The 24,784-nt window shown below is 33.1% G+C and overlaps 2 protein-coding genes across 5 annotated transcripts; one reads left to right on the forward strand and one right to left on the reverse strand.

The window, feature by feature from the left end:
- Window positions 1-1,233: 1,233 nt before the first annotated feature.
- LOC123898595 lies at window positions 1,234-5,207 on the forward strand. 3 transcript variants are annotated; one of them, XM_045949590.1, is made up of 10 exons: window positions 1,235-1,426; window positions 1,533-1,638; window positions 1,765-1,900; window positions 2,064-2,121; window positions 2,210-2,331; window positions 2,414-2,605; window positions 2,950-3,206; window positions 3,684-3,905; window positions 4,168-4,383; window positions 4,867-5,207. In XM_045949590.1, exons 1-10 carry the CDS (start codon window positions 1,344-1,346, stop codon window positions 4,963-4,965), a joined length of 1,491 nt encoding a protein of 496 aa, XP_045805546.1. In that variant the 5' UTR covers window positions 1,235-1,343; the 3' UTR covers window positions 4,966-5,207. The 3 variants fall into 3 exon arrangements, with proteins under 3 accessions (XP_045805547.1, XP_045805546.1, XP_045805545.1); XM_045949589.1 differs by having other exon boundaries at window positions 1,237-1,426; window positions 2,950-3,222; window positions 3,679-3,905; XM_045949591.1 differs by lacking the exon at window positions 4,867-5,207 and having other exon boundaries at window positions 1,234-1,426; window positions 3,679-3,905; window positions 4,168-4,377.
- Window positions 5,208-16,388: 11,181 nt separating this feature from the next.
- LOC123898596 (FKBP12-interacting protein of 37 kDa-like) lies at window positions 16,389-24,344 on the reverse strand. 2 transcript variants are annotated; one of them, XR_006805354.1, is made up of 15 exons: window positions 23,995-24,344; window positions 23,879-23,918; window positions 23,714-23,781; window positions 22,597-22,664; window positions 22,451-22,487; window positions 22,148-22,235; window positions 21,952-22,016; window positions 21,780-21,857; window positions 21,429-21,476; window positions 20,306-20,359; window positions 19,402-19,563; window positions 19,130-19,199; window positions 18,589-18,644; window positions 17,346-17,577; window positions 16,389-16,549 (listed from the first exon to the last, which is right to left on the reverse strand). XR_006805354.1 is itself a non-coding variant. In XM_045949592.1 (14 exons), exons 1-14 carry the CDS (start codon window positions 24,010-24,012, stop codon window positions 17,398-17,400), a joined length of 1,032 nt encoding a protein of 343 aa, XP_045805548.1. In that variant the 5' UTR covers window positions 24,013-24,344; the 3' UTR covers window positions 17,221-17,397. The 2 variants fall into 2 exon arrangements, 1 of the variants encoding a protein (XP_045805548.1); XM_045949592.1 differs by lacking the exon at window positions 16,389-16,549 and having other exon boundaries at window positions 17,221-17,577.
- Window positions 24,345-24,784: the final 440 nt, after the last annotated feature.

Here is a 24,784-nt window from a genome sequence, read left to right on the forward strand (position 1 = left end):
GTCCATGAAGCTTAACGGGTCGACCCACTTAAGTCCCTTTATATGTCCAAGCCCTCGGGCTGAGGCGGGCCGACCACCTTGACAACTCTAGTGATGATTACGTTAAATTGTTTTTTTTTTTGTTTGTGAGGACAGAGCATTAGAAATTTGGTAGAAAAAAATAGATAATTGAAAATTAATTCATTAAATACACAATTGCACGATATTTTAAGTGAAATGATCACAACCATTAAATTTTTTTAAAAAATGAACAAATTAAATTTAATGTTAAAATAAAGCTTGACGTTTGATGTAAACGAATCTAACTCTAAAACTACAGTAATACCTAACAAACTTTGGAGAGGTTAAAAAAAAAAGGCTTAAATGCAGTTTTACCCCTCATGTTTTGAAAAATGCGGAATTTTACCCCTCCTATTTTAAAATGCGGAATTTTACCCCCCCTATTTTATAATTTGTTGGATTTTGCCCCCCACCAAAATTCTGCACAAAATCTGCTTCTGAGCCTCAAGTTCAAAGTTTTGCACATAACTCAATTTGGATCAATAATTCACAAAACTGATACCGCAACGACCGTAATCGAGTTAGCTTTCCACAGAATCAAACTCCGCTAAATTTTGAGTTACAGAGAGAGATTAAGTACCGTTTTAGTGAAGGTCTGTCCAATTACTAATTCTGCAGAAATCTACTTGTGATCTTCAAATTCAACATCGTCTACCGAACGCATCGTAACTCCAAATTCTACGAAATTGAAATGCCAACAAGGGTAATTTCGTTAGCTTTCCATACATGTAAATATTATTAAAAAATGAGCTATAGGGTGAGAGGCATGACGAAAATACCAGTAGTAGATTCATACGATAATTAATTTGAACAGACCTTCACTAAAACGGTAATTAATCTCTCTCTGTAACTCCAAATTTAGTGGAGTTTGATTCTGTAGAAAACTAACTCGATTGCGGTCGTTTCGGTACCTGTTTGGTGAATTATTGATCCAAATTGAGTTCTGCGCGAAGCTTTGAACTTGAGGCTCAGAAGCAGATTTTGTGCAAAATTTTGGTGGGGGGCAAAATCCAACAAATTATAAAATAGTGGGGGTAAAATTCCGCATTTTAAAATAGGGGGGTAAAATTCCGCATTTTTCAAAACAGGAGGGGTAAAACGGCATTTAAGCCAAAAAAAAATTACAAACCAAAATTTAACTTTTCCTCCTCTGTGTTTCTTTCCTTCCTCTTTCTTCTCAACCAAACAATGCGTTACTGCTTTTGGTATTGAGCACAAGAACTTGCTTAAGACGATTCCAATAAAGAGGAAAAGCGCAATTCAGCAACCAAATCGCATAACACATGGACCCAGAACCTCAAAATTTGGAAAATAGCGATTCTGTCTTTGTTTGGGATGAAAAATCACAGCTTTACTTCCACGCCAGGTTCTCCTCAACAATGTTTAATTTTTCCGATTTAATTGTAATGATTTTCATTACATATAACAACAAGCTTATGTTTAAATTTCTGGTTTATAATAACTTTGTGCAGTAGTGGATTTTATCATGACCCTAATGCTGGCTGGTACTATGGCACCAATGATGGCGTTTATTACAAATTTGAAGATGGAAATTATGTACCTTTAAGTTCCAATAAGGTAGGTTTGTTTGGTTTAGCCTTTTAATTCAATTACATTTCTGATTTTTTAAAATTAAGCTTTACGAATAGTTGTAATTGATTTGATTTCCAGTATGTGATTGAAGTTTTATTGTATGTGTCTCAGGATGATTTTGAAGAAACTGAACCCGAAAGTCCTAAACAGGTACATGGTATTGACAACGAGGACTGCCCTTCTTTCCTCGGAAACAAATTTGAAACTAACCACCAGACAGGAACCTTGACCGAGGAAGCAGCCGGTGGTAAGTAATGTTAACATGCAAACTGTATTTAATGAATACTCCTATGCTTTGAGGAGACTTGATTTTCTCCTTTGCTTTGAGCATCGACATTTTGGTGTTTCAGACATGCAGCAGTAATTAATATGAGTAACTTAAGCCTTCTAAGTAGATGTCTTTGTAATAGATGCAATGAACTCCACGAACAGTCCAACTTATGGAAACCCTCCACCACCATCAGAATGGTATCCCCTTCCAAATTCTTATTCTTATTGTATTGATGATTATAGGTTCATAAAGTTTTTGAAAATTAATCATTTTGTAAACTGACAGGTTAGAGGACACGCTCATTGATCTTTACTTATCTGGCTACAACAACACAGCAGTTAGTGCAGCTGATACAGTGACAGTGCCCATGGAAACAGATGAATATAACTCCACATTGGAAGCTAGTGGTTTGTTCATAACTTACATAACTTGTTTGCAAAAAAGTTATAACTGTGATCAGTCCTAAATGAATGTTTCTCAATGTAATAGCTTACAGCAATACTTATGAAGTGGAAAATGAGTGGACCACAGGCTTAACGGGTGAAAATGGCATGACTGAGAATAAAAGAATTGATGATGAAGGCGTGGCTTACAGCGATACTTATGAAGTGGAAGAAGGTGAGTGGATCCCAGATCTAGAGGACGAAAATCCCATAGCTGATGGAAGTGCTATAGATGAAGGTATTGCCACTTTGCTCGCCTGTCGTAATTATCATCTGAAAGATTGTGTCTAGTACTAATGGCATTTGTTATTTCACTCTACTCTATATATGCTTCGAAACAATTTACCGTGAAAAGTTATTATGATTTGCACTATGAGTATACCACAACAATCAATCAATTGTTTCCTTGAATGTTCAATTAACTAGCAAGGGCTTGTTTCCTTGTATATCCACTAATGTAGTTTTCCTTGAGTCCCCTGTTAAATACTTCTGTTTCTCTGCATGGCTTGTAGAATAATGTTTTCACAACATGGGTGAGATTGCATACCGCTTTTGTTCATATGTGTGATGTTACCATTATAGGTATCTTGTTGGATGAAGAAAAATGGCGCGCACAGTATGGTCAAGTCATTGAATCAAGGAAAGATTTGATTTTAGAGTTTCCAATGGTCGACTTGTGGGATTGGGAAATGGTCAGAGCATCCAAAAAGGATGGAAAGGATAAGGTGGCAAGGTTGGTTGGAAGACTGGTCAAACAATCTGCAAAGCGACATCCATCTATCTCATCTGGTGAAAAGAAATTTAGATCTGCTTCTATATGCGAAGTATATCTCGATCTGGTACGCGTCAAAACAGGTTTGCATTTTACTCTTGTATTTTCTGGTGCTTATCTTTCTCCATGTCACATAACATGAGAGGCAACCATATAAATTGGAAATTTGTTATTGTTTTTAGCCTTGTTATGCACAAGTTTTATTTTAAGGGTCATGCTAACCGGTGCCCCCGGGGCACTGGTTAAGGAAACCAAAATTAGAAAGTTTTGAAAAGAAAATAACACTTTTTAAACTTTCGAAAAGTTGACTGCACAAACTCCAATGCCAAATTACTATTTTTGCATCCTTAACTAGTGCCCCGGGGGCACTGTTTAGCATTTTCCTTATTTTAAAATTGTGGACATGTTATAATTTATAGGCAATAAGGATGGTGGTTTACGTAGAAAGTTTCAAAATGAAGAAGTATTAGGATTTTTCAATAGTACTACTAGAAGTACTCCCTGTCTGAATACAGCTTATTGCCATGCGCTTTTATCAGGACAGGTATATAGATTGCGAAATCCTAGTGCAAGATACGTGGCTTCGTTATCAACTTATGATTCTGCCGATCCAACAAAAGATTGGGATTTTCCTCAGTTATCATCTAATACAAATAGTGTACATGTTTCTATGTCCGGTGAAAGTACTCCTAACTCTTCAAATAAAATTCATACGGAGAAGGAATTGTCTATGTTGCCCAGTCAGCTTTCTGCATCCAATTCCAAGGTATTGAAACCTATCAATTATTTGCTGCTATTTGTTCCTTGTATAATAGATGGATGTCTAGCTTACATAAAAGCACAAATAAATGATAGTAGTTGACTATGGAAGCTGAAGGGATCAAATAGGCGAGGGGAAAAATTGTAACGAAGTAGAAAAGGGGTTCCTAAATTTATTTCTGCCATGACAACCCTTCATGTAATTCACTGCATAAGGATATCTTTAAAATTTGTTATCTTTCAGCTCATTTACTGTTTTGCTATGCCAGCAAACAAAATGTCAATACAGAGATCGAGCGGCAGAAAGAAGAAACTTGCATGGAGGCTTTGGCGTAGGTCCAGGACAGAAGAACCTGGCTGCTGGTGATGATACAGCATCATCACCTGATGTTTGTCCACAAGAAGCTACCGAAGAGGCCTTGAAGAAGTCATTTGGAGCAGGCAGTTATGCCGGGAAACTTCTAGAAGGCATGGGCTGGAAGGAGGTATGGACTGAGTTCTCAATTGAACATAAAACTTTATTTATAAAATTCTTATTACTTTATTATATGGTTGAAGTTTCCTATTTAAAAATTATACCATAGCCATTGACAAGAAGCTTATACTAAAAGATCTGATCCTCAAATCTCAAAGAAAACACATACCCTAGATTTATATTAACTATACCAATATATACATATTAACACTTTCTCAATAATACCTTTATATCAATTTCTCAAATGACTCGGATTGTCTATATGATTGTTTGGATTTGACTCCTTTAAAGTGAGTGAGTTGCTCACTTTAGAGTATAAACTAAGTATTATCAATCGTTGATTAACAAATCAAAGGTGAATATTACAAGTTCATTGTTTGACATCAAACTCTGATTTTCTTACTTTACACTTTATTTACTTTGAAGGAGTCAAATTGATGATTTTTATAGACCATTGTATAATTACTGCTTTCCCACCCTTGTGCTTGTGCAGGGAGAAGGGCTTGGCAGCTCTACAAAGGGCATGGTGGATCCTATTCAAGCAGTTGGAAACATTGGCAGTGCAGGCTTGGGATGGCCTCGTCGAAATTGACAAAATGAACAGTGCTAACTATGCGGCAGTGCCACACAGAATCATACCTCCATCTATCGGACCAACGTAGCCTTTATTTTGTTGAGCTAATGCCTCTCTTATACGCACGTTTGATTGTGCTATAATGGTGTTTGGGATTTTGAGAAAGAATCATTTCTTGTTTGTAAAATTGATTCTACTCAACACAACAATTTGCATGAGTAGCTTCTACTGTGAATGCAAATAAATTCTACATGATATTAGTCAGTGGCGCATATTTTTCAAGGGTTTGTCTAAATATTAAAGCAATCAAAAGTAGTAATTTTTTATTGAAAAACAATTATTTATTAAAAAATTATATATTTAATATAAAATATAAAAGGACAAGTTTCAACATAAACTTACTTTATTTTTTTTTGGGTAAATGATCATTTACCCCCCCTGCAAAATAAGCAAATTTTCATTTACCCCCCTAAGCAGATTTTTTTTCTGTTTACCCCCCTGCAAAACATAGATTCACTCATTTTGCCCCCCGTGTGTACAGCAGGACATGTGAATGTGCAAATTTGTTGACATGGCTTGTACACGTGGAAAAAATAATTAATATTTATTTTTTATATTCCACGTCAGATAATATTTTTTTTTTAAAAAAAATTCCTACAAAATAAAAAAAACGTATTTTCTTTTTTTTTTCCCCAAGAAAACCCTACAAATAAAAAATTTTTCCTACAAATTTTTTTAAAAAAATTCCTGCAAAAAAAATAATTTTTTTTCCTACAAAGAATTTAAAAAAATTTCCAACAAAAAAAAATGAATTTTCTTATTTTGCTCCCAAAATAAATATTTACTCCAAAATAAAGTTTATTTTCAAAATAAAAATTTTAAAGATTTATTTTCAAATCTTTTTGAATTAAAAAAAACATGATCTTTATTTTTTAAAAACACAACATTATTTTTTTGTTAATCTCTTTGAATTAAAAAAAATAGAAAAAGAAGTTTTATTCGTGTTTTCCTCTTATACCAAAATCATTTTCCCTAGAACTAGAAAAATAGAAGGAAGCACAAGACAATAACGAAGTAGAAGACGATTCCGGTGATTGAAAAAGACGACGAAGAATATGATCACGACGGTGGAAGCAAACCGGTGAAGATTCTTTTTTTTTTAAATCAAAAAGATTTGAAAATAAAATTTTAAAATCTTTATTTTGAAAATAAACTTTATTTAGGAGAAAAATATGAAAATTTTTTTTTTTATTTTAGGAAAAAAATAATAATTTTGTACGAAATAAAACTATTCGCAGGAATTTTTTAAAATTTTGTAGGGAATTTTTTTTTATTTGTAGGATTTTCTTTTAATTTTGGAAAAAAAATTCGTTTTATTAATTTTGTAGGAAAAAAAATTTAACTTTTTTTTTGAAAAAAATATTATCTGACGTGGAATTTAAAAATAAATATAAATGTTTTTTTTCCACGTGTACAAGCCACATCAGCAAATTTGCACAATCACATGTCCTGCTGTACACACAGGGGGCAAAATGAGTGAATCTATTTTTTTGCAGGGGGATAAACAGAAAAAAAATCTGCATAGGGGGGTAAACGAAAATTTGCTTATTTTGCGAGGGGGTAAATGATCATTTACCCTTTTTTTTTTTACAAAATATATACTTATTATTTTAAACTTCTTAAAATGCAGGAAGGAGATACTATTATTTTGTCTGATACTGATACTAATCCTCTCGAGATAACTGGGATTCATTTAAGAGGTTGACCTCTTTCAACAAATGTTACTCCATATGCACCGCTGCACCAGCCGGAGATCGAACCCAGAACCAGATGGTTAAGGGACCCAAATATCTACCATTTGTGTCACACTATGTTGGTTGTATAGCATTTTAATATTTTAAAATAACATTAAGCATTTAAATGAACAAACTACATTTAGGCTTTTCTTATTTATAAATAACTTATTTATAGAATTAGATATAACTAAATTTTGTATATATTATTTTCATAAGCTCCGGAAAAAAAAACCTCATAAGCTGTTTTATAAGTTCAGACAAATAATCTCACAAAACTTATGTCTATAAATAAGCTCAAATAAGTTCATCTAAACAGACTCTTATACAAATTGTTGTAAATTACTTTTTTTTTTGTAAATTACTTTATATTGTAAAAAAACTACATACATATTTCTAGGATGCTGGTCTAAACTTGTGATTCTCTACTTCTGGTATGCTCGCTTAGCGAGGATGAAGGCTCGCTTTGCGACGCCTTTGTTCTTCGCGTTCATTTGGCAAGCCTTGAGTGCTCGCCTAGTGAGGGAATGGCCGTTTAGCGAGGGCTTCTCGCTTTGTCCATGGCTCGTCAGTGCTCGCTTTGACACTGGGAACTTTCGATTTTGTCTCGATGTGATGTCGCCGTGTCTCGCTTAGCGAGGACATCAAGACAGAACTTTGTTGTTGGGTTTTAAATGATGTTGCATGCTTGTAACATGATTTAATTATGATGATATACTTATTGGTGAAATAATATATATGAGTTTTGCTATAACACACCCACTACTTTTTGTGAAGGTGTGTTTTAAAGTGATGGATAATTGTGTAATTTAAAATCTAATATATTTTTATTAAAAAATCTCCTGAGCGTCTGACAGTCTCTCCAATTCTCATTTACGCAGCTGTTTTCTGCGATTGTTCTTTCAATTATGTGCAGCTTTTGTTCAATAAATAGGTGTTAAATTATTCATTATTTTTCCCAAAATCGTAGCCACATTTACGGTTCAAGTAGTATGTTTATGCAATAAGTAATTTTTGTGCATTTCTAATATATACAGCTCTTGATTTTACCTCTATAAACTGAAGTTCATAAAGTATATAACCACAAAAATGATAAATTGCAAGGAATTGGACTTTGATATACATCTAGAGGTTGAATGCCATGTCTTATGCCTGAAAAAAATGACCAAACCTTTGGCATAATATAAAACATATTGTTGAGACAAAATCCTATTTTGATGTTTTAAAGATAACAAACTCATCAAAAGAACAGGTTATAGAACATGAATCACCACCACAAGAACCTCCTAGAACTTGGAAGGTTGTAAGCAATCACCCTCAAGAACAAATAATAGGTGATACTGCAGAAGGTGTAAGAACCAGAAGATCATTTCAAGTTGATGAGAACAATCTAGCTATGATCTCTCAAATTGAGCCAAAATCCATAGAAGAAGCAATCACTGATGAATCATGGATAATTGCTATGAAAGAAGAACTTTCACAATTTGAGAAGAATGAAGTTTAGAAGCTAGTACCAGATCCTTTAGACCATTCTATCATTGGAACTAGATGGGTCTTCAGAAACAAAATGGTTGAAAATGGTAAGGTAATTCGCAACAAAGCAAGACTTGTTGCTCAAGGTTATAATCAACAAGAAGGTATAGATTATGATGAAACATTTGCACCAGTAGCAAGGTTAGAAGCAATAAGAATCTTACTTGCATATGCATCTCATAAATGTTTTAAACTTTTTCAAATGGACGTAAAAAGTGCTTTTCTAAATGGATTTTTAAATGAAGAGGTTTATGTCCATCAACCTCCTGGCTTTAAAGATGAACAGAAACCTAATCATGTTTTTAAACTTACCAAAGCTCTATATGGACTTAAACAAGCACCAAGAGCATGGTATGATAGACTAAGCTCTTTTTTAATTGAAAATGGTTTTTCTAGAGGAAAAATTGATACAACACTTTTTAGAAAAACAAATGAAAATGATCTATTAATTGTACAAGTATATGTTGATGATATTATATTTGGTGCTACTAATGAAAAAATGTGCGAGGATTTTTCAAATCTTATGCAAAGTGAATTTGAGATGAGCATGATGGGAGAACTCAGATTCTTTCTTGGCTTGCAAATCAAGCAACAAGATGATGGAATCTTTATTAGTCAAGAAAAATACATCAAAGATCTTCTCAAAAAGTACAACATGAATGAAGCAAAGATCATGACTACTCCAATGCATCCATCAACAAATTTAGACAAAGATGAAAGTGGTAAAACTGTGTAAGAGAAAGAATATAGAGGAATGATTGGATCACTTCTATATTTAACTGCAAGTAGACCAGACATTGTATTCTCAGTTGGTCTTTGTGCAAGATTTCAAACATCTCCAAGAGAATCTCATCTTACAGCAGTCAAAAGGATTTTTAGATATTTGGTGGGAACACCAGATGTTGGTCTATGGTACAAAAAGGGGTCTCATTTTGACCTGAAAGCCTATTGTGATGCTGACTATGCTGGTGACAAGCTTGAAAGAAAAAGCACAAGTGGTGCTTGTCAATTTCTTGGTGAAGCTCTTGTAAGTTGGTGCTGCAGAAAGCAAAACACCATAACACTCTCAACAACTGAAGCAAAATATGTATCAGCTGCAAATTGTTGTTCACAAGTGATATGGATCAAAAACCAACTTGAAGACTTTTTTCTCTAAGGTACACAAATATTAAAATTCTTTGTGATAATACTAGTGTCATTAATTTATCAAAGAATCTCATTCAGCATTCTAGATCTAAACATATTGAAATTAAACATCATTTCATACGTGACCATGTTTGCAAAAAGGATGTTGAATTAATATTTGTTGATATTGAATCTCAATTAGCTGATATTTTTACAAAACCTCTAGTTGAATATCGTTTTAATTTTATTAAAGAAAATTTAAAAATTATAAAAAATCTCAGCTAAGCATTGTTGAACAAAATCATATGTTTTTGGAGAACGTTAGAAGAACATTCTTTCTCTTTACGAAAATGAAGAACTTTTTTTTATGAAAATTTTTGTCTGATTTTATATATGAAATATTTATGATTAATTTTATATCATTTATAATTTAAACCCTTACTCTCCCTAGGGTATCTCCTTCTCTCTCTCGTCATAATTTCTTCTCTCTCTCTCTTTAGTTTTCCTAAGTACAATTAACAACTATTCATAATTGTACTAAGCTACACCTAACCTATCTATCAATCTTTTCCTATTCTCTATACACTCTCTCATTAGTGGTTTATTTAATCAATACAAACTCAACACATTTCATCATCACCTCCGAAAAATCCTTATCTCTTTCTCCACTATTCATCAAACCCTCATCATCTATCCATTGTTCATCTTCCAAAACCAAAAATTTGTTTCTATGGCTAGAGTAAAGAAATCTGGTAACAAGAACAAAAATGATAGTTCTTCATCCTCCTCTCAATCACCAAAACGCTCACCCTCTCCTCAAGTTGCTCCTCTTTCCAAAGACAAGTCAGGTACCAAATCATCTTCTTCCACCTCTTTTAAATCCCTTCCAGATCACGAGAATGAGATTGAAGTTCAATCCAATCCTTCAACTCAAAATACTTCCATCAATCCTCCAAATATCTCTCGATCAAACCAACCCACTGTTGAAACCGCACTTGCACAACAATCACCACCACCAACAACTGTTCAAATCTCTGAAGTGTTGATTGGAGCCATTCCAATCACTTGTAAAACCGTCACAACAGGCATTGAACCTATTCAATGTTCTCAAACCATTGCTGAAACCACAAATGAAGTTCCACAAGTAATTGTCACGCCTCTACCAAAAACTAAAACCGTCTCTAGTTCAAAATCTATCCCAATTCCTACCAAAACCAAAAAATCAAAGTCTCTTGAGTTTTCAAAAGTTAGAAAGTCAAGAAGATTAGCCTCAACAAAGCTTTGAAATCTTTGCCAAGAAAAAACCAATTCTTCCAGGCAGAGTATACAACTTTGACGATCTTGTCAACACAAATCATGACCTAACTCAGTTCACTAATCCTCTTGGTTGGACATCATTGTTCAACATCAGAGAAACACATTACCCAAACCTTATATCAGCATTTTACTTCAATGCTGTTATTCCCTCAGATAGAAACTCCATAGTTTCTGAACTTAAGAAAGCTAAAATCAAGATAACCGAAGAATTGCTTGGAAAACTGTTGGATATTCCAACCACGGGTCACAAATTGTATGGAGAAAGCTGGTTCTCCATGGCACGAGTGAGTAAAAACACCCTTATGTCTGAGATATATGAACCTGGAACCAATCTCACAAAGAATCCACCCTCATCCAAGCTCAAGCATGTGTTTAAGATGTTGCACAACATGTGTTTACACTCCATCTTCCCAAGGAAAGGAAGCAAGGACAAAGTCACCGAAAATGACATGATGATTATGTATCACATGTTCAATAAAATCCAACTAAATTTGCCCTATGTCATGATTCAACACATGATATACACCATTGAAAATGAATCTAAGAGATTCACTCTCCCTTATGGAATGTTTCTAACTAGAGTATTCAACAAGTTCAAAGTCAGCTTTGAAGGAGAAGAAGGAAAGAATTCGTCTACCACATTCTCTCTAAAGAATGTTGGAAGGATGAAATTCATCGGAGATGTTGAGGATCACACCATTCTTGATCAAGGGCAGAAGAGAAAAAGAGAGGAATTTGAAAAGGATAACAATCTGGACCTCTTGGCTGAAGTTATGACAACACAGGAAGACCATCCAGAGACCGTTCTCCCAGTCTCAGCTCCTAGTGAAAAAGCCAAAGAAGTTGTAAGTGAGAAAACCACCTCTGCTCAGTTTAACCCTTTTGTATCCTTAGAGTTTGATAACTTAAGAAATGATTTTGAAAACCATGAAAATCAACACACCACTGTCTTGAATGATGGCTTTTCCACCATTAACAATCCTGTTAACACATCCATTTTCTCACCATTAATGACCTCACCACAAACCTCTTTTGATACAACAGATTTTCTGAAAAACTTCCTATCAACTCCTTCTGATTGTTCAAAAATACATCAGCCCATCTACACTGATGTTGGTCCATCCTTACCATCCTTTCCTCAGAATTTTGCTTCCATGAGTTCTTTTTGCACTAGCTATCCAACCAATGACTCTGCTGCGTACCAAAGCTCTGCAAACATTCCTCCTTTTGACACAAGACCCACCAAAAAGTCAAAAGTTGAGCAAGATGTTTCAAAGACCATAAGAGATATGGTCAAGATGTTTGAAGCTGTCAAGATCAACAACACTTTGTTGAACTATGCTGTCCATGAGCATCAACTCTTTAGGACCTGGCTCATTGATGAATTTTGCCCTGCTATGCGTGTCAATCCACCTCCATCCAACCCTCCTCCACAAGTTCCAGAATTTCCAGAACTTGACAAAGAATCCAACTCTGATCCTTCCTCTCCTGCAGACCCTCAGTAGCACTCTTTCATACCTCCTAGGCCTTTTCGCTGTTGACAAAAGGGGGAGAATGAATTCTGTAGTAATTAAGGGGAGATTGTGATGTTTTTTTTTGTGATGTTTTTTTTTTTAAAAAAAAAACTCTTTTGATTATGTGTGTTTTAAAATTCTGTTTTATGTATGTTTTAGAATTTGTAGATATGGTTGGAAGTTGTTTTGGTTTCAACTTCTAATTGTATGTTGTTTTAATTCTAAAAACTTAGATTATGTTTTGAATCATTAATCATGTATTGATAATTGTCATATGCTCTTGAATGAAGTTCTGATTAATGAATATTATGTTTGATTCAAATTTATGTCTTTACATATTTTTACTCAATTTGCATTTGCATAGTTTATAAATTGATAAAGAATGCTAAAAATGAGGGGGAGCTTTATATGATTAAATCACAAGTATTATTACTGAATTTGGTTTAATCAGAATAACAATAAAAAATTAATTAAGGTTTTGTCATCATCAAAAAGGGGGAGATTGTTGAGACAAAATCCTATTTTGATGTTTTAAAGATAACAACCCTTAATTAAATTTTAATTTGATTCTGATCATTTTGTGATCTAACAAGTGCTCTTGAGTGATTTAATTTAAGAACAGATGCAATTGATTAAATTAACCTTGTTTCACTCATAAGAAAAGAATCAAACATGTTTTAGACAAATCTGCCTCAGAGAATGATCTCAGATTGGTCTCCAGATTCACGTGTTCAAAAGCATAAGCACTTATTCAAGTCAACTTGGTACAAGACAAGAATGAACTTTTAAGTTGGACTTATTAAAGGATCATAACAGTGCAAATAAGTCATTTAAGGCAAGGAATTGATTTTGGTTATTGAACTTACTCGAATAAGCTTCTTTAAGGAATAATAATTTCACATCTTGCAACAAGGCTCTATGTTCTCCAAGAACATCATTAAAGAAGATAATCTAGACCAATGAGAACTCAACAACAAGTACTAACAGCTTGCAAGGAAGCTTCACATCTGATCCAAGTACAAGTTTATGACATGGGTGGCTACATTCTCCCATAAAAGAGTACTCATTTCACTATTCATGTGTCCTTTGAAGGACAAGTGAACAGTTGCTACTATATGCCTTTGATGAAGTGTTTACAGCTGTATTACAACTTGCAACAGCTCTATTTTCATTGGACCTTATCCACACCATTTCATAGAATGGTCTCCAACATCCTAGAGAATGATCTCCCAGGTTTTTGCACTTAGGTGGCAATCTTATCCAAAGACATTCAAATCCTATTTCCACACATGGGAAATACATTTACAACGGATATACACTCAAAGACAACATTGACAGTTGGTTAAAGAATATTTCTGACCAACAAGTAAAATGTGACAGTCAGAGACCATTAGAAGAATGATCTCCTGAAGCATCTAAAGGACAAAATCACATGGACTGTTTTGTTTCTCTCACAACGGCTATTTCTCCACTCACAATGTATATGTGTGATGTCCAAGCAACAAGGGAGCATCTCCATCTATAAATAGCACGTTGATTTGGTTGGAAGAGCAAGAACTTGAAGTACAAAAAGCAATCTAATACATTCCATCTCAAGCAATCAAGCTCTTCTTTTCACTCTTACTCTATAGCTCTCTAGAAATCTAGGATCATATTTTGTAGAGTACTTTGAGTGTATCAATTTGTAAGTTTTACAACCGGTTAGGTGTATAAGCTTAGATCCAAAAGAAATCATTGAAAAATCCTTAGGATTCTCTCAAGTCAATTGGGTATAATTGATTGAGGTTACCTTGTAAAGGTAGATCAGCTGGATATAGCTGGATACTTTGTGATCTTGGTTTTAGGTCACAAAGGGTCTCTGATCTGGGCTTAGATCAAAGGGAAGTTTCTGTAATCTTGGTCTAGATTATAGTGGATAATCTCACACAAGTGGGGACTGGAGTAGCTCATACTATTAAGGGGTGAACCAGGATAAATTCTTTGTGTGATTCTCTCTTCCCTTACTCTTTTATTTGTGCAAACACCAACTCACACGAATCACTTTATTGCACTTACATTCAAGGAGAACGTTCTCCAGTTAGTCTAACCATTTACTATCATAGTGTGTTATTGTGCTTAAATTGTTTTGCAGTTAAATTTTAAAAGGTCACAATTCAAACCCCCTTTCTTGTGACAAACTTTGTTACTTCACATACTTGTCATGGTGATGACGAGGCATACAGAAGAATATGTACTAGGAAGAAACGTGCTTGTGGTGGGATAATAATTAAAAAAATATCAGTAAAAAATATTAGATTTTAAATTACACAATTACCCATCACTTTAATTTAGTTTTGCAAAGAAAAAGTGGGGGTTTTTAGTACAAAGTTGAAAGATGTACAATGCTAAAACAAACCTTCACAAAAAGTAATGGGTGTGTTATAGCAAAATCCTATATATATATATATATAGTGGTGTAGATATCATATGTTTGATAAGTGGATATTTTCATGCATTCATAAGTCTATGTCCTTTGGTGAATGAATTTTGGTGAAAGAATTGGTTTAAAAAAATGGATTATGTTATCCATATTGGTAAAAGACATGGTACCGCATGTATTTAGTTGTCTAAGGTCACATGTCATTATTATATGGCATTAGAAGTAAAATAGGGACTAAGTGGTTCTCTATGTGCAATAAGTGATAATTGGCATTATTTGGAGCAGATGTGTTTTGTGAATGATAAATGCATATCTAATTGTCTTTATATGATTAGATGAATATGTTTGATACTTGTGAAGATGATACTATTACAATAATGTTTTTTTATGGTTGTACGTCTTTATTTATGATTTAAGTGTCTAGTATTCGTGATTACTTACACTCTTGTGAATTTTAATAACTAATTCTCTGTTTTGTGTATATGCTGGATTTTTGGGTCTAGATTCTCAGGTTAAGGACTCTGTAATTGCTTACTTTGCTTGATTGCTTTTGTGAGGTGATTGACATACTGTCATTCCATTTATCTAGTTTGGTTTTACTAAGAGTCGTCTTGTCAGTCCATTTATCTAGTTTGGTTTTACTTAGAGTCGTCTTGATTACTGTAACACTATGAGTGGGCGTAACATTAAGGTTTTTTTTTTTTTTTTTTTTTTTATGGATTTGAGACTTTTATTTGCTCTTATGCATGTCTTGTCGTTGGAGCTTGATACATTATTATGCTATGTTGTTGAGATGGATATCTAACATAGTTGATCAGTTATTATTCAAATTTTCCGTTGCTATATGAATTATACGTTTAATGTGTAGTCAGCATGCTATTTATTTATATAAGTTAATTAATACGCGTAGCAGTTCAGGGTGTTACATAGTGACTGGACTACTCCCTCCGTCGTTTTTTTATAAGACCTAGTTTGACAAAAAATTTATCCGACCCTTTTACAATTGTTAATGACATTAATTATTACTCCATCCATTTCAAATTACTTGACTTTTTAGAATTTTTTTTTTTTTCAAATTACTTGTCTTTTTGATAATTTATGTTATATTTTGTCTATTATATTCTCCTTATTTTAAATCTTTTTATTGTATTTTTTTTATTGATACAATAACATATTAAATTTATTGAAAAAAGAAAGTGTGTGAAAAAAATATATTGGTGAATTAAAATAAGGGTATAATAGGAAAATAAGGTGCAAAAATACATTTTTTTAATTTTTTTCTAAAAAAACAAGCAATTTGAAACGGAGGGAGTATTTTTTTTTTCAAACTTACCCTTGTTTTTTTTTTTGATAATAAAACTTACCCTTGTTTACTTTACATAGTTTTTTGAATAACATTAAATTCTTTTTTGTTTAATACAAAACACTACAATTAATTGTCGGAGTAAATATGAAAAATCAATATAAGTTGTCAATTAATTTAATACTAAAACCAACTTTCTTAATACCCGTGTTTTTCCAAACTAAGTATTATAAAAAGGGACGGAGGGATTACAAAAAATAAATCTAGTTTTGAATACACATAGAGTCATGGTTTAAAGGAATAATTCCATTCAAGGGGCTGAAATATTTATAGCGTCTGCATCTTGTTTTTTAATCTTCACATTTTTTTTTTTTATCTCAGCATCTCTCCCTTAGATTGGAACCAACTGGATACAATACAATGACAGTGTTACAAAATAGCACCATCTGCAACGAGGATTATATTCCATTTGAAGCAAGATCAAAATTATTTCACAACTGCATGTTTGCCTAGAAAAAATAGATCTATCAAATCGAATCAATCAAAGACCAATATAACCCTTTTCAAAAAAAAAATCATGATTAATATAATGTACAGCCAGTAGCGGAGCTAGGGGTGGCCAGGCTGGGCCTTGGCCCACCCCAAAAAATAGGAAATGACTATAATACCCATAGTGTATTAATAAAATTACAAGTATATTATATGTATATTTGTTTGCGCGTAACTATATTAATTCAATCAAATAGGCCAGTTGGTTGCAAGGTGCTTGTAGTTGTTGTGTTTGGGGCTGTGGGTTCAACACCTATTACTTCAACCTTTTGCATATTTTTTTTTGTTTTATTTTTCTTAAAAGAAAGAATCTCAACATTTCATTTACATCTTTTGTTATTTTTTATAATTGCAAATAAATATCTTTAGAAAACATTGTTTTTCATATCTATATACTTTTAAATTACTACATTATAATTTATTTTAAAAAAAATCAAATTCATCTTCTATAGTTTTTAAATTAATAATTAGTTATTGTAATTTTTTAAATGATATAAATTTATATCTAAGAATACTCATTTACCTGATAATTTAAAAATCTAACGTAAAGATAAATTCAAAAGCTTCTTTTTGTGGGAATAAAACAACTTTTTTATCAACAAAAAAATTCACAATTTCCATTTTTTTTATAAAAAAATCTCAACTATTTTTTTTTTGGGTGCATAATTACAACTATTTTCAATTAAGAACAATCATTCTTCTTTTAATATACATGTAATATAATAAAACATTTAATTTTTTATTATCAACTTTTTGCAAGTATTATAACTTAAATTTTTTGCATGCAATATAATTTTTAGTGGCCCATCCGATTATTTTTTCCTGGCTCCGCCACTGTGTACAGCAACTAGTAGAAACTTAATAAAAAATGTTTCCTACAAAAAAAATTAACCAAAATTAATTCGCAGCCTCCTCAGTGGTCAACTTATCCTCCTCAGTCGTCAATTTATCGTCGTCACTCCTATTAAATGTTGCATCAGACCTTCCATCCTCTGTTAAGTTGTTTTCTTGGAGTTCATGTTTCAGTCTTTGGATCTCCTGATCTTTCTCGTCTAGCTTCTCTTGCAACATAAGAACCTGAAGGAAAATCCATAAGTAAGGTTCTCACAGTCTTGTTGGTTAGTTATTAATTTCAAAATAGTGTTTGGTGTCAGATTTATAGAACATATTCATGCATGGTAAACCACTATTACAAATCACACAATCTCCAAACATGCACTTTGGGATTTATTTCAGTACTGGGATGAGATATTACATTTTTATGCTCCCTCCAATCTCGAATATAATCAACAAAAAATAATTTTGATAACCAAAATATAAGCAAATGCAATCTAACTTTACCTACATAATGATATCTTTCTTAAAATGCTTTTATATTAATTAAACATTAACATTATTCTCCTGAAACAAATTCTAACGAAAAATAATTTAAAGAATGCAATTATCTTTTTTTATCACATTTAAGAAAGAAAAAAAATGGTTTTATCAAAAAAAAGAAAAAAAAAATGGTAGTACTAAATTGTGTAAAAAAAATGGTCATAATAAATTTTTTATAAGGTTTGGTAGTTTTTTCTTATAGTACGATTGGAGGGAGCACTCATTATTTGATGTGTTAGGGTTGTGGTGGAGGGTATTAAATCCATTATTTCTATGGATCTAGGAAATTAAATTCTACAGTCCTATTTGACATAAGATAACAATATTTAATGTATTTTTTTTCACGTTAATGAAAATGCCATTACTTAAAACTTTTAAATTCAAAATCATTTATTTATCTATAAGAGGAAATGATATTATTAGTTCTTAAAAACTTAATCCAGGTTATGTTTCACCTACATAAGCATTTATTCAATTCACATCGACATTCATGCAATGTAAGCCTCTTTCCAAACGCAACAGTTGAGTTCCTTGCACGTTATGCCGAGGAGCTTTCATACAACAATATCCCCCCCCACCCCACCCCCACCCACCCACACCTCTTTTCTTAAATTAATTCAGAAACCAAATCCAATGAAGCACTTTAAAACTGAACATGCATTGCAACTTTCATATAATATATATAAATAGGAAAAGGAGAGAAGTGAAAACCGTTTCATTTGATCTCTCCACATCATTTGTCAGTCCTTCCATATGCTTCTGCAATCCTGTAGTCAATATTAAGGATTAATGTTTACATAAGTAAATTGCAAGTGTATGACTGGCCACATAAATATAGACATTAGACAGATCAACAGATAGACAGCTTTCATGTCTCTCAGTAAAAAAAAAAAATCACATTTCGGCCCCAATAGTCTCCAATTTTGTAGACAAGAGAACACGAGGCAACTACTCCTTACAAACATCTAACATGTTAAGAACATTGTGAGATAAATAAATTATAACAGTATTTCTATCACATCATTATGATTCAAATGAATAGTTTCAAAATCACAACAATAACATTATTATTCTACATGATGTTTGATATGAAAATTAACATAACTACAAATAGAAATGCACTTATCAATCTGATATGAAAGGTGACAGAAGTTACAGAGTTGCTGGGAAGTGTAAAAGAATTGAAAAAGCAATAACATAATCAAATGATTTTTTTTATAGAGATCAAATGAATTTCATTCAGCAAAAAAACCTTCGAATTGACTTCTGAGTTGTGCATTCTGGGACTTCTGTAATGCAAGTTTCATCGTGAATTCATGTATCTGCACACCAAAAGAAATGGAAAAGGACAACACAAACATCAATTTAGCAGTAATGACTACCAAAAAATATAAGCTAATTTTATTGGTGTTTGAAGTGTGAACACGTGCAAGTGTAGCATTTCATCATGTTACTAGTACAACATGTGAATGGAAAGGGAAAAACGTGACAATTAAAGGCAATTAGCAAATAAGATGGTAGCACCTTTCCCTCAGAAGCTTGATTTCCAATCTCCTCATTTTCTTCTTGCAGGGTTCTGCACTTAGCCATCAGCATCTTTCCCATCTTGCTTTGGGAAGTAAAAGTTATAGCAGAAATGTTATCTTGCAACTCCTTTAATTTTTTGTCCTTTTCCTCCACTAAATTCTAATAAGATGAGAACTCTTGTAAGAATACTAAAACGGGGTGTGCATGTGTGTCTGTGTCGGTGTGTTTGTATATTGGAAATGTTGAAATGAGGACGGAGATGTATAAATGAAATTAAAGAAACATGGAATCAACAATCTCGGGTCACAAGAAAAGGCGATCAAGACAATACATAGAAGATATGTTCAATACAGCATCAGAAACTATGTGGTGCTGAATCTGGATTCGTTTCTGCAATTTAAAGGTACTTCCCTATTCTCTCTTTTTTTTTTAAAAAAAAAGGTACTTCCCTTTTATAATATGCCATCAGAAATCCCTAATTAGACATTCAAAACCACCCTGCATCAGAAAAATTGTCCGCTTTGCATAACTTTCCAAACACTGTCTGCGTCGCATACCCAAAGTACAAAGCTTGGCTATGCTCTTCTATAGTGTTGGGTCTTTTTTTTACATCAAAGAGGGCCTAAGCTCATATAGTGTTGGGTTTTGTTCCATCTCATTACATGACTTCCAAAGAACAAAAATTTCTAATAAATTCCCCCATCGGCCATGGGATGAAGCACTACTGCTATGTAACAACACTGATCATAATGTTAATGAGATGTTTCTTCGCTTTATGTCTAGGTGAAAGAAAAAAATGACTAACTCGAACCAACCTTTTCCTAGTGTATGTCTGTGAAAAGGAGAACGAGATAAACCAAACTTGATTCAATAAATGTGAGTATTAAGTTAAATTGCAAACCTTCAAACGTGTGAACTCTTCATGAACAGCCGGATCTAGTAACAACCTCCTTGCCTGAAAAATACATCCCAAAGAACATCAAGGTATTTCTGTTCTGAGCAGAACTATTAAAATACAAAAAACAAAAATGGAATGCAAGATACATTCGTTCAGCCAACAAAGATGCCGTAGTTGTACAATAGAACAGACAAGCACAGAAGAACCAATGTCATTCCTCATTTACCACAGCTATTGATTTTCTCTACGTTTAGTTAAAAGGTACAGCAACCAAGCACTTTTCCACTAAGTGGAGTCGGACACATGGATCAAACAATGTGTAGATAGACCATTAATGGTGTGCTAAGACAATTTTGAGGCAACGAGGGACCGCAAAACAAGAACCCACTATGTTGTTACTTGTTAGATGGGTGTTTTTTTGCCCTTGTAGTGCATGTAACATGTGCCACTCCCAGTTGCATGTAGTATATGGCATGGGAGGTTTGTTTCTGGGTGTTTCTTTTATGAAGCAACATGGTACTACATGCATATACTGCTCATTGTTTATATTTTGATGTTAGAAGACATTTGAAAAGTTCATCGTTTCTCTTTCACAATAAAGGCAGCAGTGATATTAAGGTTAGATATAATTATATAGGTGCTTTTGATTTATTCAACAAGCCAGAATGAGTACATTGGCTGACAACTAAATGATTTATTTCAACCTTTCAAATTTTTCTTTTTATTGTAAATTATTGTAGAATAATACATTTAGCCAAAGAATTTATTGAGAATGTAATCACTCGTCACTGTTGGAAAAACAAAAATACAACTATTTTCCTAAAAACAAATTGTAATTTTAAACAACCAAACTAGGTTATAAAAAAACTGCAAGTAAATAAGAAAATAATGGATGCATTTCATCATCCAAGGTGTACACGTTACTTCAGCACTTAATCAAATACAAACACATTTCGGCAAAGCAAGAAGCAAAACAATTTGAAATGAAGGCAAGTAATCACAACTCACAAGCAGTTTCTACATTGGTAAAAAGAATCTGAAAAAACCAATTGGGTTTAAAAATAAACGCATAAAGAATAATCATCAGCGAGTCAAAAATATCTTCATAGGTGAGTTCTAAGCATACCTGCATTGATGGTGGCTTGAGTTGAACTTTCAGATCCCGTACAGCAGACTGAAGGTTTCAGACAACCATAACCAAATGAAAAAATAATATTAAGAAAAAGAAAAATAAGAAGCACAACAACAATAATAAAAGATAAAAAATTAATGGGAAAAACCCAAGTTCCATATTGAAAATAGATTAGGTCTAAAAAAGTTTATAGAGAATGACAGAGTCTATCTATTTGGGCCACTATTTAGAAGGCAAACAAAGGGAACATACTCAGGTGGTTGAGCTGGATGTCAAAAAAAAAAAAAATACATGCTAATTGCCAAACCAAACAAGAAAGCAAGAATCTTGAGTTAAGAATATTACTTTCAACTCCGCTATCTCTTGTTCCCGTTTAGCAAATGTTTTAATGAATGCCGAATCTTTTTTCTTCGCTTTTTCAAGCTGACAACCAGTAGAAAAATTATAAAGAGTCAATGAAACCTAGTCCCTGGTAATGTATTATTTTGATGAAAAAAATGGAACTTCGATTCAAAACCTGCTCTCTCAATGACTCTTCAGATGATTTCAGAGCCTGAAGGTAATTAATCAACATTTTTGGCTCTGGCAAGATTAAACAATTGTTCAGGTGTACATTTAAAATACAGGAAGTAATGGTAGAATGAGCTAAATCCTGAACAATTAAAACAGGTATATAGTATATACTACTTGCAAAAGACAATGTACAAACAAACCTGGAGCAGCCCCAGCATTTACAACAGGCTCATTTTGAATTGAAGAATGCCAACTCTGAATCTCAGACTTTGCAGCCTCGAGCTCATTCTGGAAATGCAATTATCTAATCAAATCTTTCATTGTGAACCACTTATGAACTTATGAGTGTCAAAGTGTAGGATACATGGATCATAATATTTATAACAAAAGTTCAAATTCTTTTACGTAAAAAAAAAAAAGTATAAAACTGGAAAGTAAAAAGAAAAAGATACAGGCCAACTTAAAGGAGAAAACAATGTGAATTCTTTAAGAGGAAAACATACTTGGCATGTTGCAAGCTGATCCTTACAGCTCTGGAGGCTGCAAAAAACATGCTTACAAATTAAAATTGGCCCAAATATTGTACTCCAATCTAGGCACAGTAAAATATGTTGGTACATAGTATCTATGCTGAGAAATAGTGGAATACCTTTCACGAAGTGACAAGATCATTCCTGTTGTTACGCCAGAGGCAGTTTCTTCAGCTTTAGATTTGGCCTACATCACAAATGGTGGTAAACAATCTAAGAGAAACTCAATTTTGTATATTGTGCTGAAAATGGATTTGCTAAACAATTACAATGTATAGATTGCATTTTATGTTACTAAACTGCTAAGGGAATCTAACTAACTGACAGCTGTAAGTTAGTTTAGTCACAACGGAAGTTCAGTTTGTAACAACGGAAATATAACCTAAAATAGGACCTATGTGAGCTCTCATAAGCTCGAGTAGATGTACTCCCTTAATAACTTCTTATTTTAATGTTTTGATTAAGCTAAGCATATTATTAGTAAGCTTATCATAAACGAAGCAACCCACTTCACTCGTGTCTCATGCCAACTTCCATTGCTCACCAATACATCAACAAATAAACACCCCAATCAAACCAGCATAACTAATCATTAAGGTAATTGAACTTTAAGAACAACAAAAAAACAGAGCATGTAAAACACAGAAGCTCAACCATCACCCTCATCATTCAAAAACGTTCAAGTTGCGTTATTGCAAGAACACAGTAACATACTAACATCTTTCAAGCTTCTTCATTTTCCTATATCTGGATACTTTTAACTAAAAAGTAAAAACTAATAGGACCGTGTTTGGATTGACCTATTTGAGTTTATCTACCAACGTAAGTTTTGTGAAACAGTTTGAGAGAACTTTTAAAAACAGCTTGTGACATGTTTATAAGCTGTTTTCAGCTTATGTTCATAAGTTCTCCAAGATAGCTTATGAACACAGTTTATATCTTATATGAAAACAATTTAATTTATCTTTTGCTATAGAAATAAGCACTTATCATGATAAGCGCGCTTATGCTATAAGCAAATCCTCCTTTAGTGCTAAAATGTTTTTTTATTTTTATTTTTATTATTATTATTGATTAATATAAAAAATGACATTCAGATCAGTTCAATTCTTCTACTTCTTGGATTACTGTAAAGTATAATGAATTTAGCGAATAATTCATAGATAAAATAGCATAAGCAGCAATACCATAAGCTAAAATGCAAGCAGCGCATAACAGATTCAAGTAAATAGTTACCTTCTTCGGTGCAAAAGGATCGTTTTCATAATCTTCATCATCGTAATCCGGAGATGGTCTCTTATTACCTGTGTTCACAAACAACAAATCAATCAAACAGAATTAACAAATCAGTCACCGAACAAATTTGAGAAAACACAGTTCAATAAAAAAAAAATCAAAAACCTGAATGCCTTCCACCAATTTCACCACCGAAATCGAAATCCTACATTGACAGAATAAAAATTAAGGTGAAATTAGAATCGTAGAAGGCAATGATGAGAGGTGTTAAAAGCACTTACATCATCAGGGGAAGCCATGAAGCTGAAGAAACCCTAGATATAGAAGAGATCGGAAAGAAGCGAAGAGTTGCAACACGGTTAGGTTATTTGCGAAGGAGGCGAAATCCTAAAACCAAGGGCGTGACCGTTAACCTTGCTCAGTCGTTACTTGTTAGTAATAAACGTTTAACGGAGAAACGCTGCATATGCCATGGCTGATGCTTCTGAGTTCTAATTCACGGTGACACCTTATAAGGATGAAGACTGTGTTATGTTCTCGGTTCTCACTAGACAGACACACTTGCGAGGTGAACTCAAACAGCAGATAGATCAAATTAAATTAAATATTTTTTTTTTTTGTTCGTACAAAAAATATAAGTTTTGCTTCTTATAATCGTTTTTTAGGGTTTTGATATAACAAGTGCACCTAAGAAACAAAAAAAAATAAAAAAAAAATACTCCCTCCGTTGCTTTTTAAGAGTTTTTTTTTTTTATATATATAATACTTCTTTCGTTTCAAAATATAAAAAATATTTGACCACTGCACGCACACCAATGTATAATTTCGATGAGTTCAAATTCCCTCCATTTGATGATATGTCCATTTAGTCCATTGATTATATGGATTAGTGTCATGTGTAAAAAAAAAATCCAATGGTTGAGATCAGGTCTCAAAATATTAATATTTTTTAATAAAAAACACTTTAGCGCGCTTCTGTGATCAATCCTCTTCCTCATCAAACTCATCACCGCTGCGATAACCCAGTTCACTCCAAATTCTAGTTATCTATTCTTCTTCCTTCGTCTTCTC

The sequence above is a fragment of the Trifolium pratense genome, linkage group LG7 (assembly GCF_020283565.1).
Source record: "Trifolium pratense cultivar HEN17-A07 linkage group LG7, ARS_RC_1.1, whole genome shotgun sequence".
In the NCBI taxonomy this organism is placed as follows: Eukaryota; Viridiplantae; Streptophyta; class Magnoliopsida; order Fabales; family Fabaceae; genus Trifolium; species Trifolium pratense.

Coding starts and splice junctions, on each gene's coding strand:
- LOC123898595 (XM_045949589.1), top strand. CDS start 1,344: ATGGACCCAGAACCTCAAAATTTGGAAAATAGCGATTCTGTCTTTGTT. Junction 1,427..1,532: donor CAGCTTTACTTCCACGCCAG/GTTCTCCTCAAC, acceptor AACTTTGTGCAG/TAGTGGATTTTATCATGACC. Junction 2,332..2,413: donor CTCCACATTGGAAGCTAGTG/GTTTGTTCATAA, acceptor TCAATGTAATAG/CTTACAGCAATACTTATGAA.
- LOC123898596 (XM_045949592.1), bottom strand. Junction 22,665..23,713: donor ATCCTTTTGCACCGAAGAAG/GTAACTATTTAC, acceptor TTTGTGATGTAG/GCCAAATCTAAAGCTGAAGA. Junction 20,360..21,428: donor TCAAGCCACCATCAATGCAG/GTATGCTTAGAA, acceptor TGTATTTTTCAG/GCAAGGAGGTTGTTACTAGA.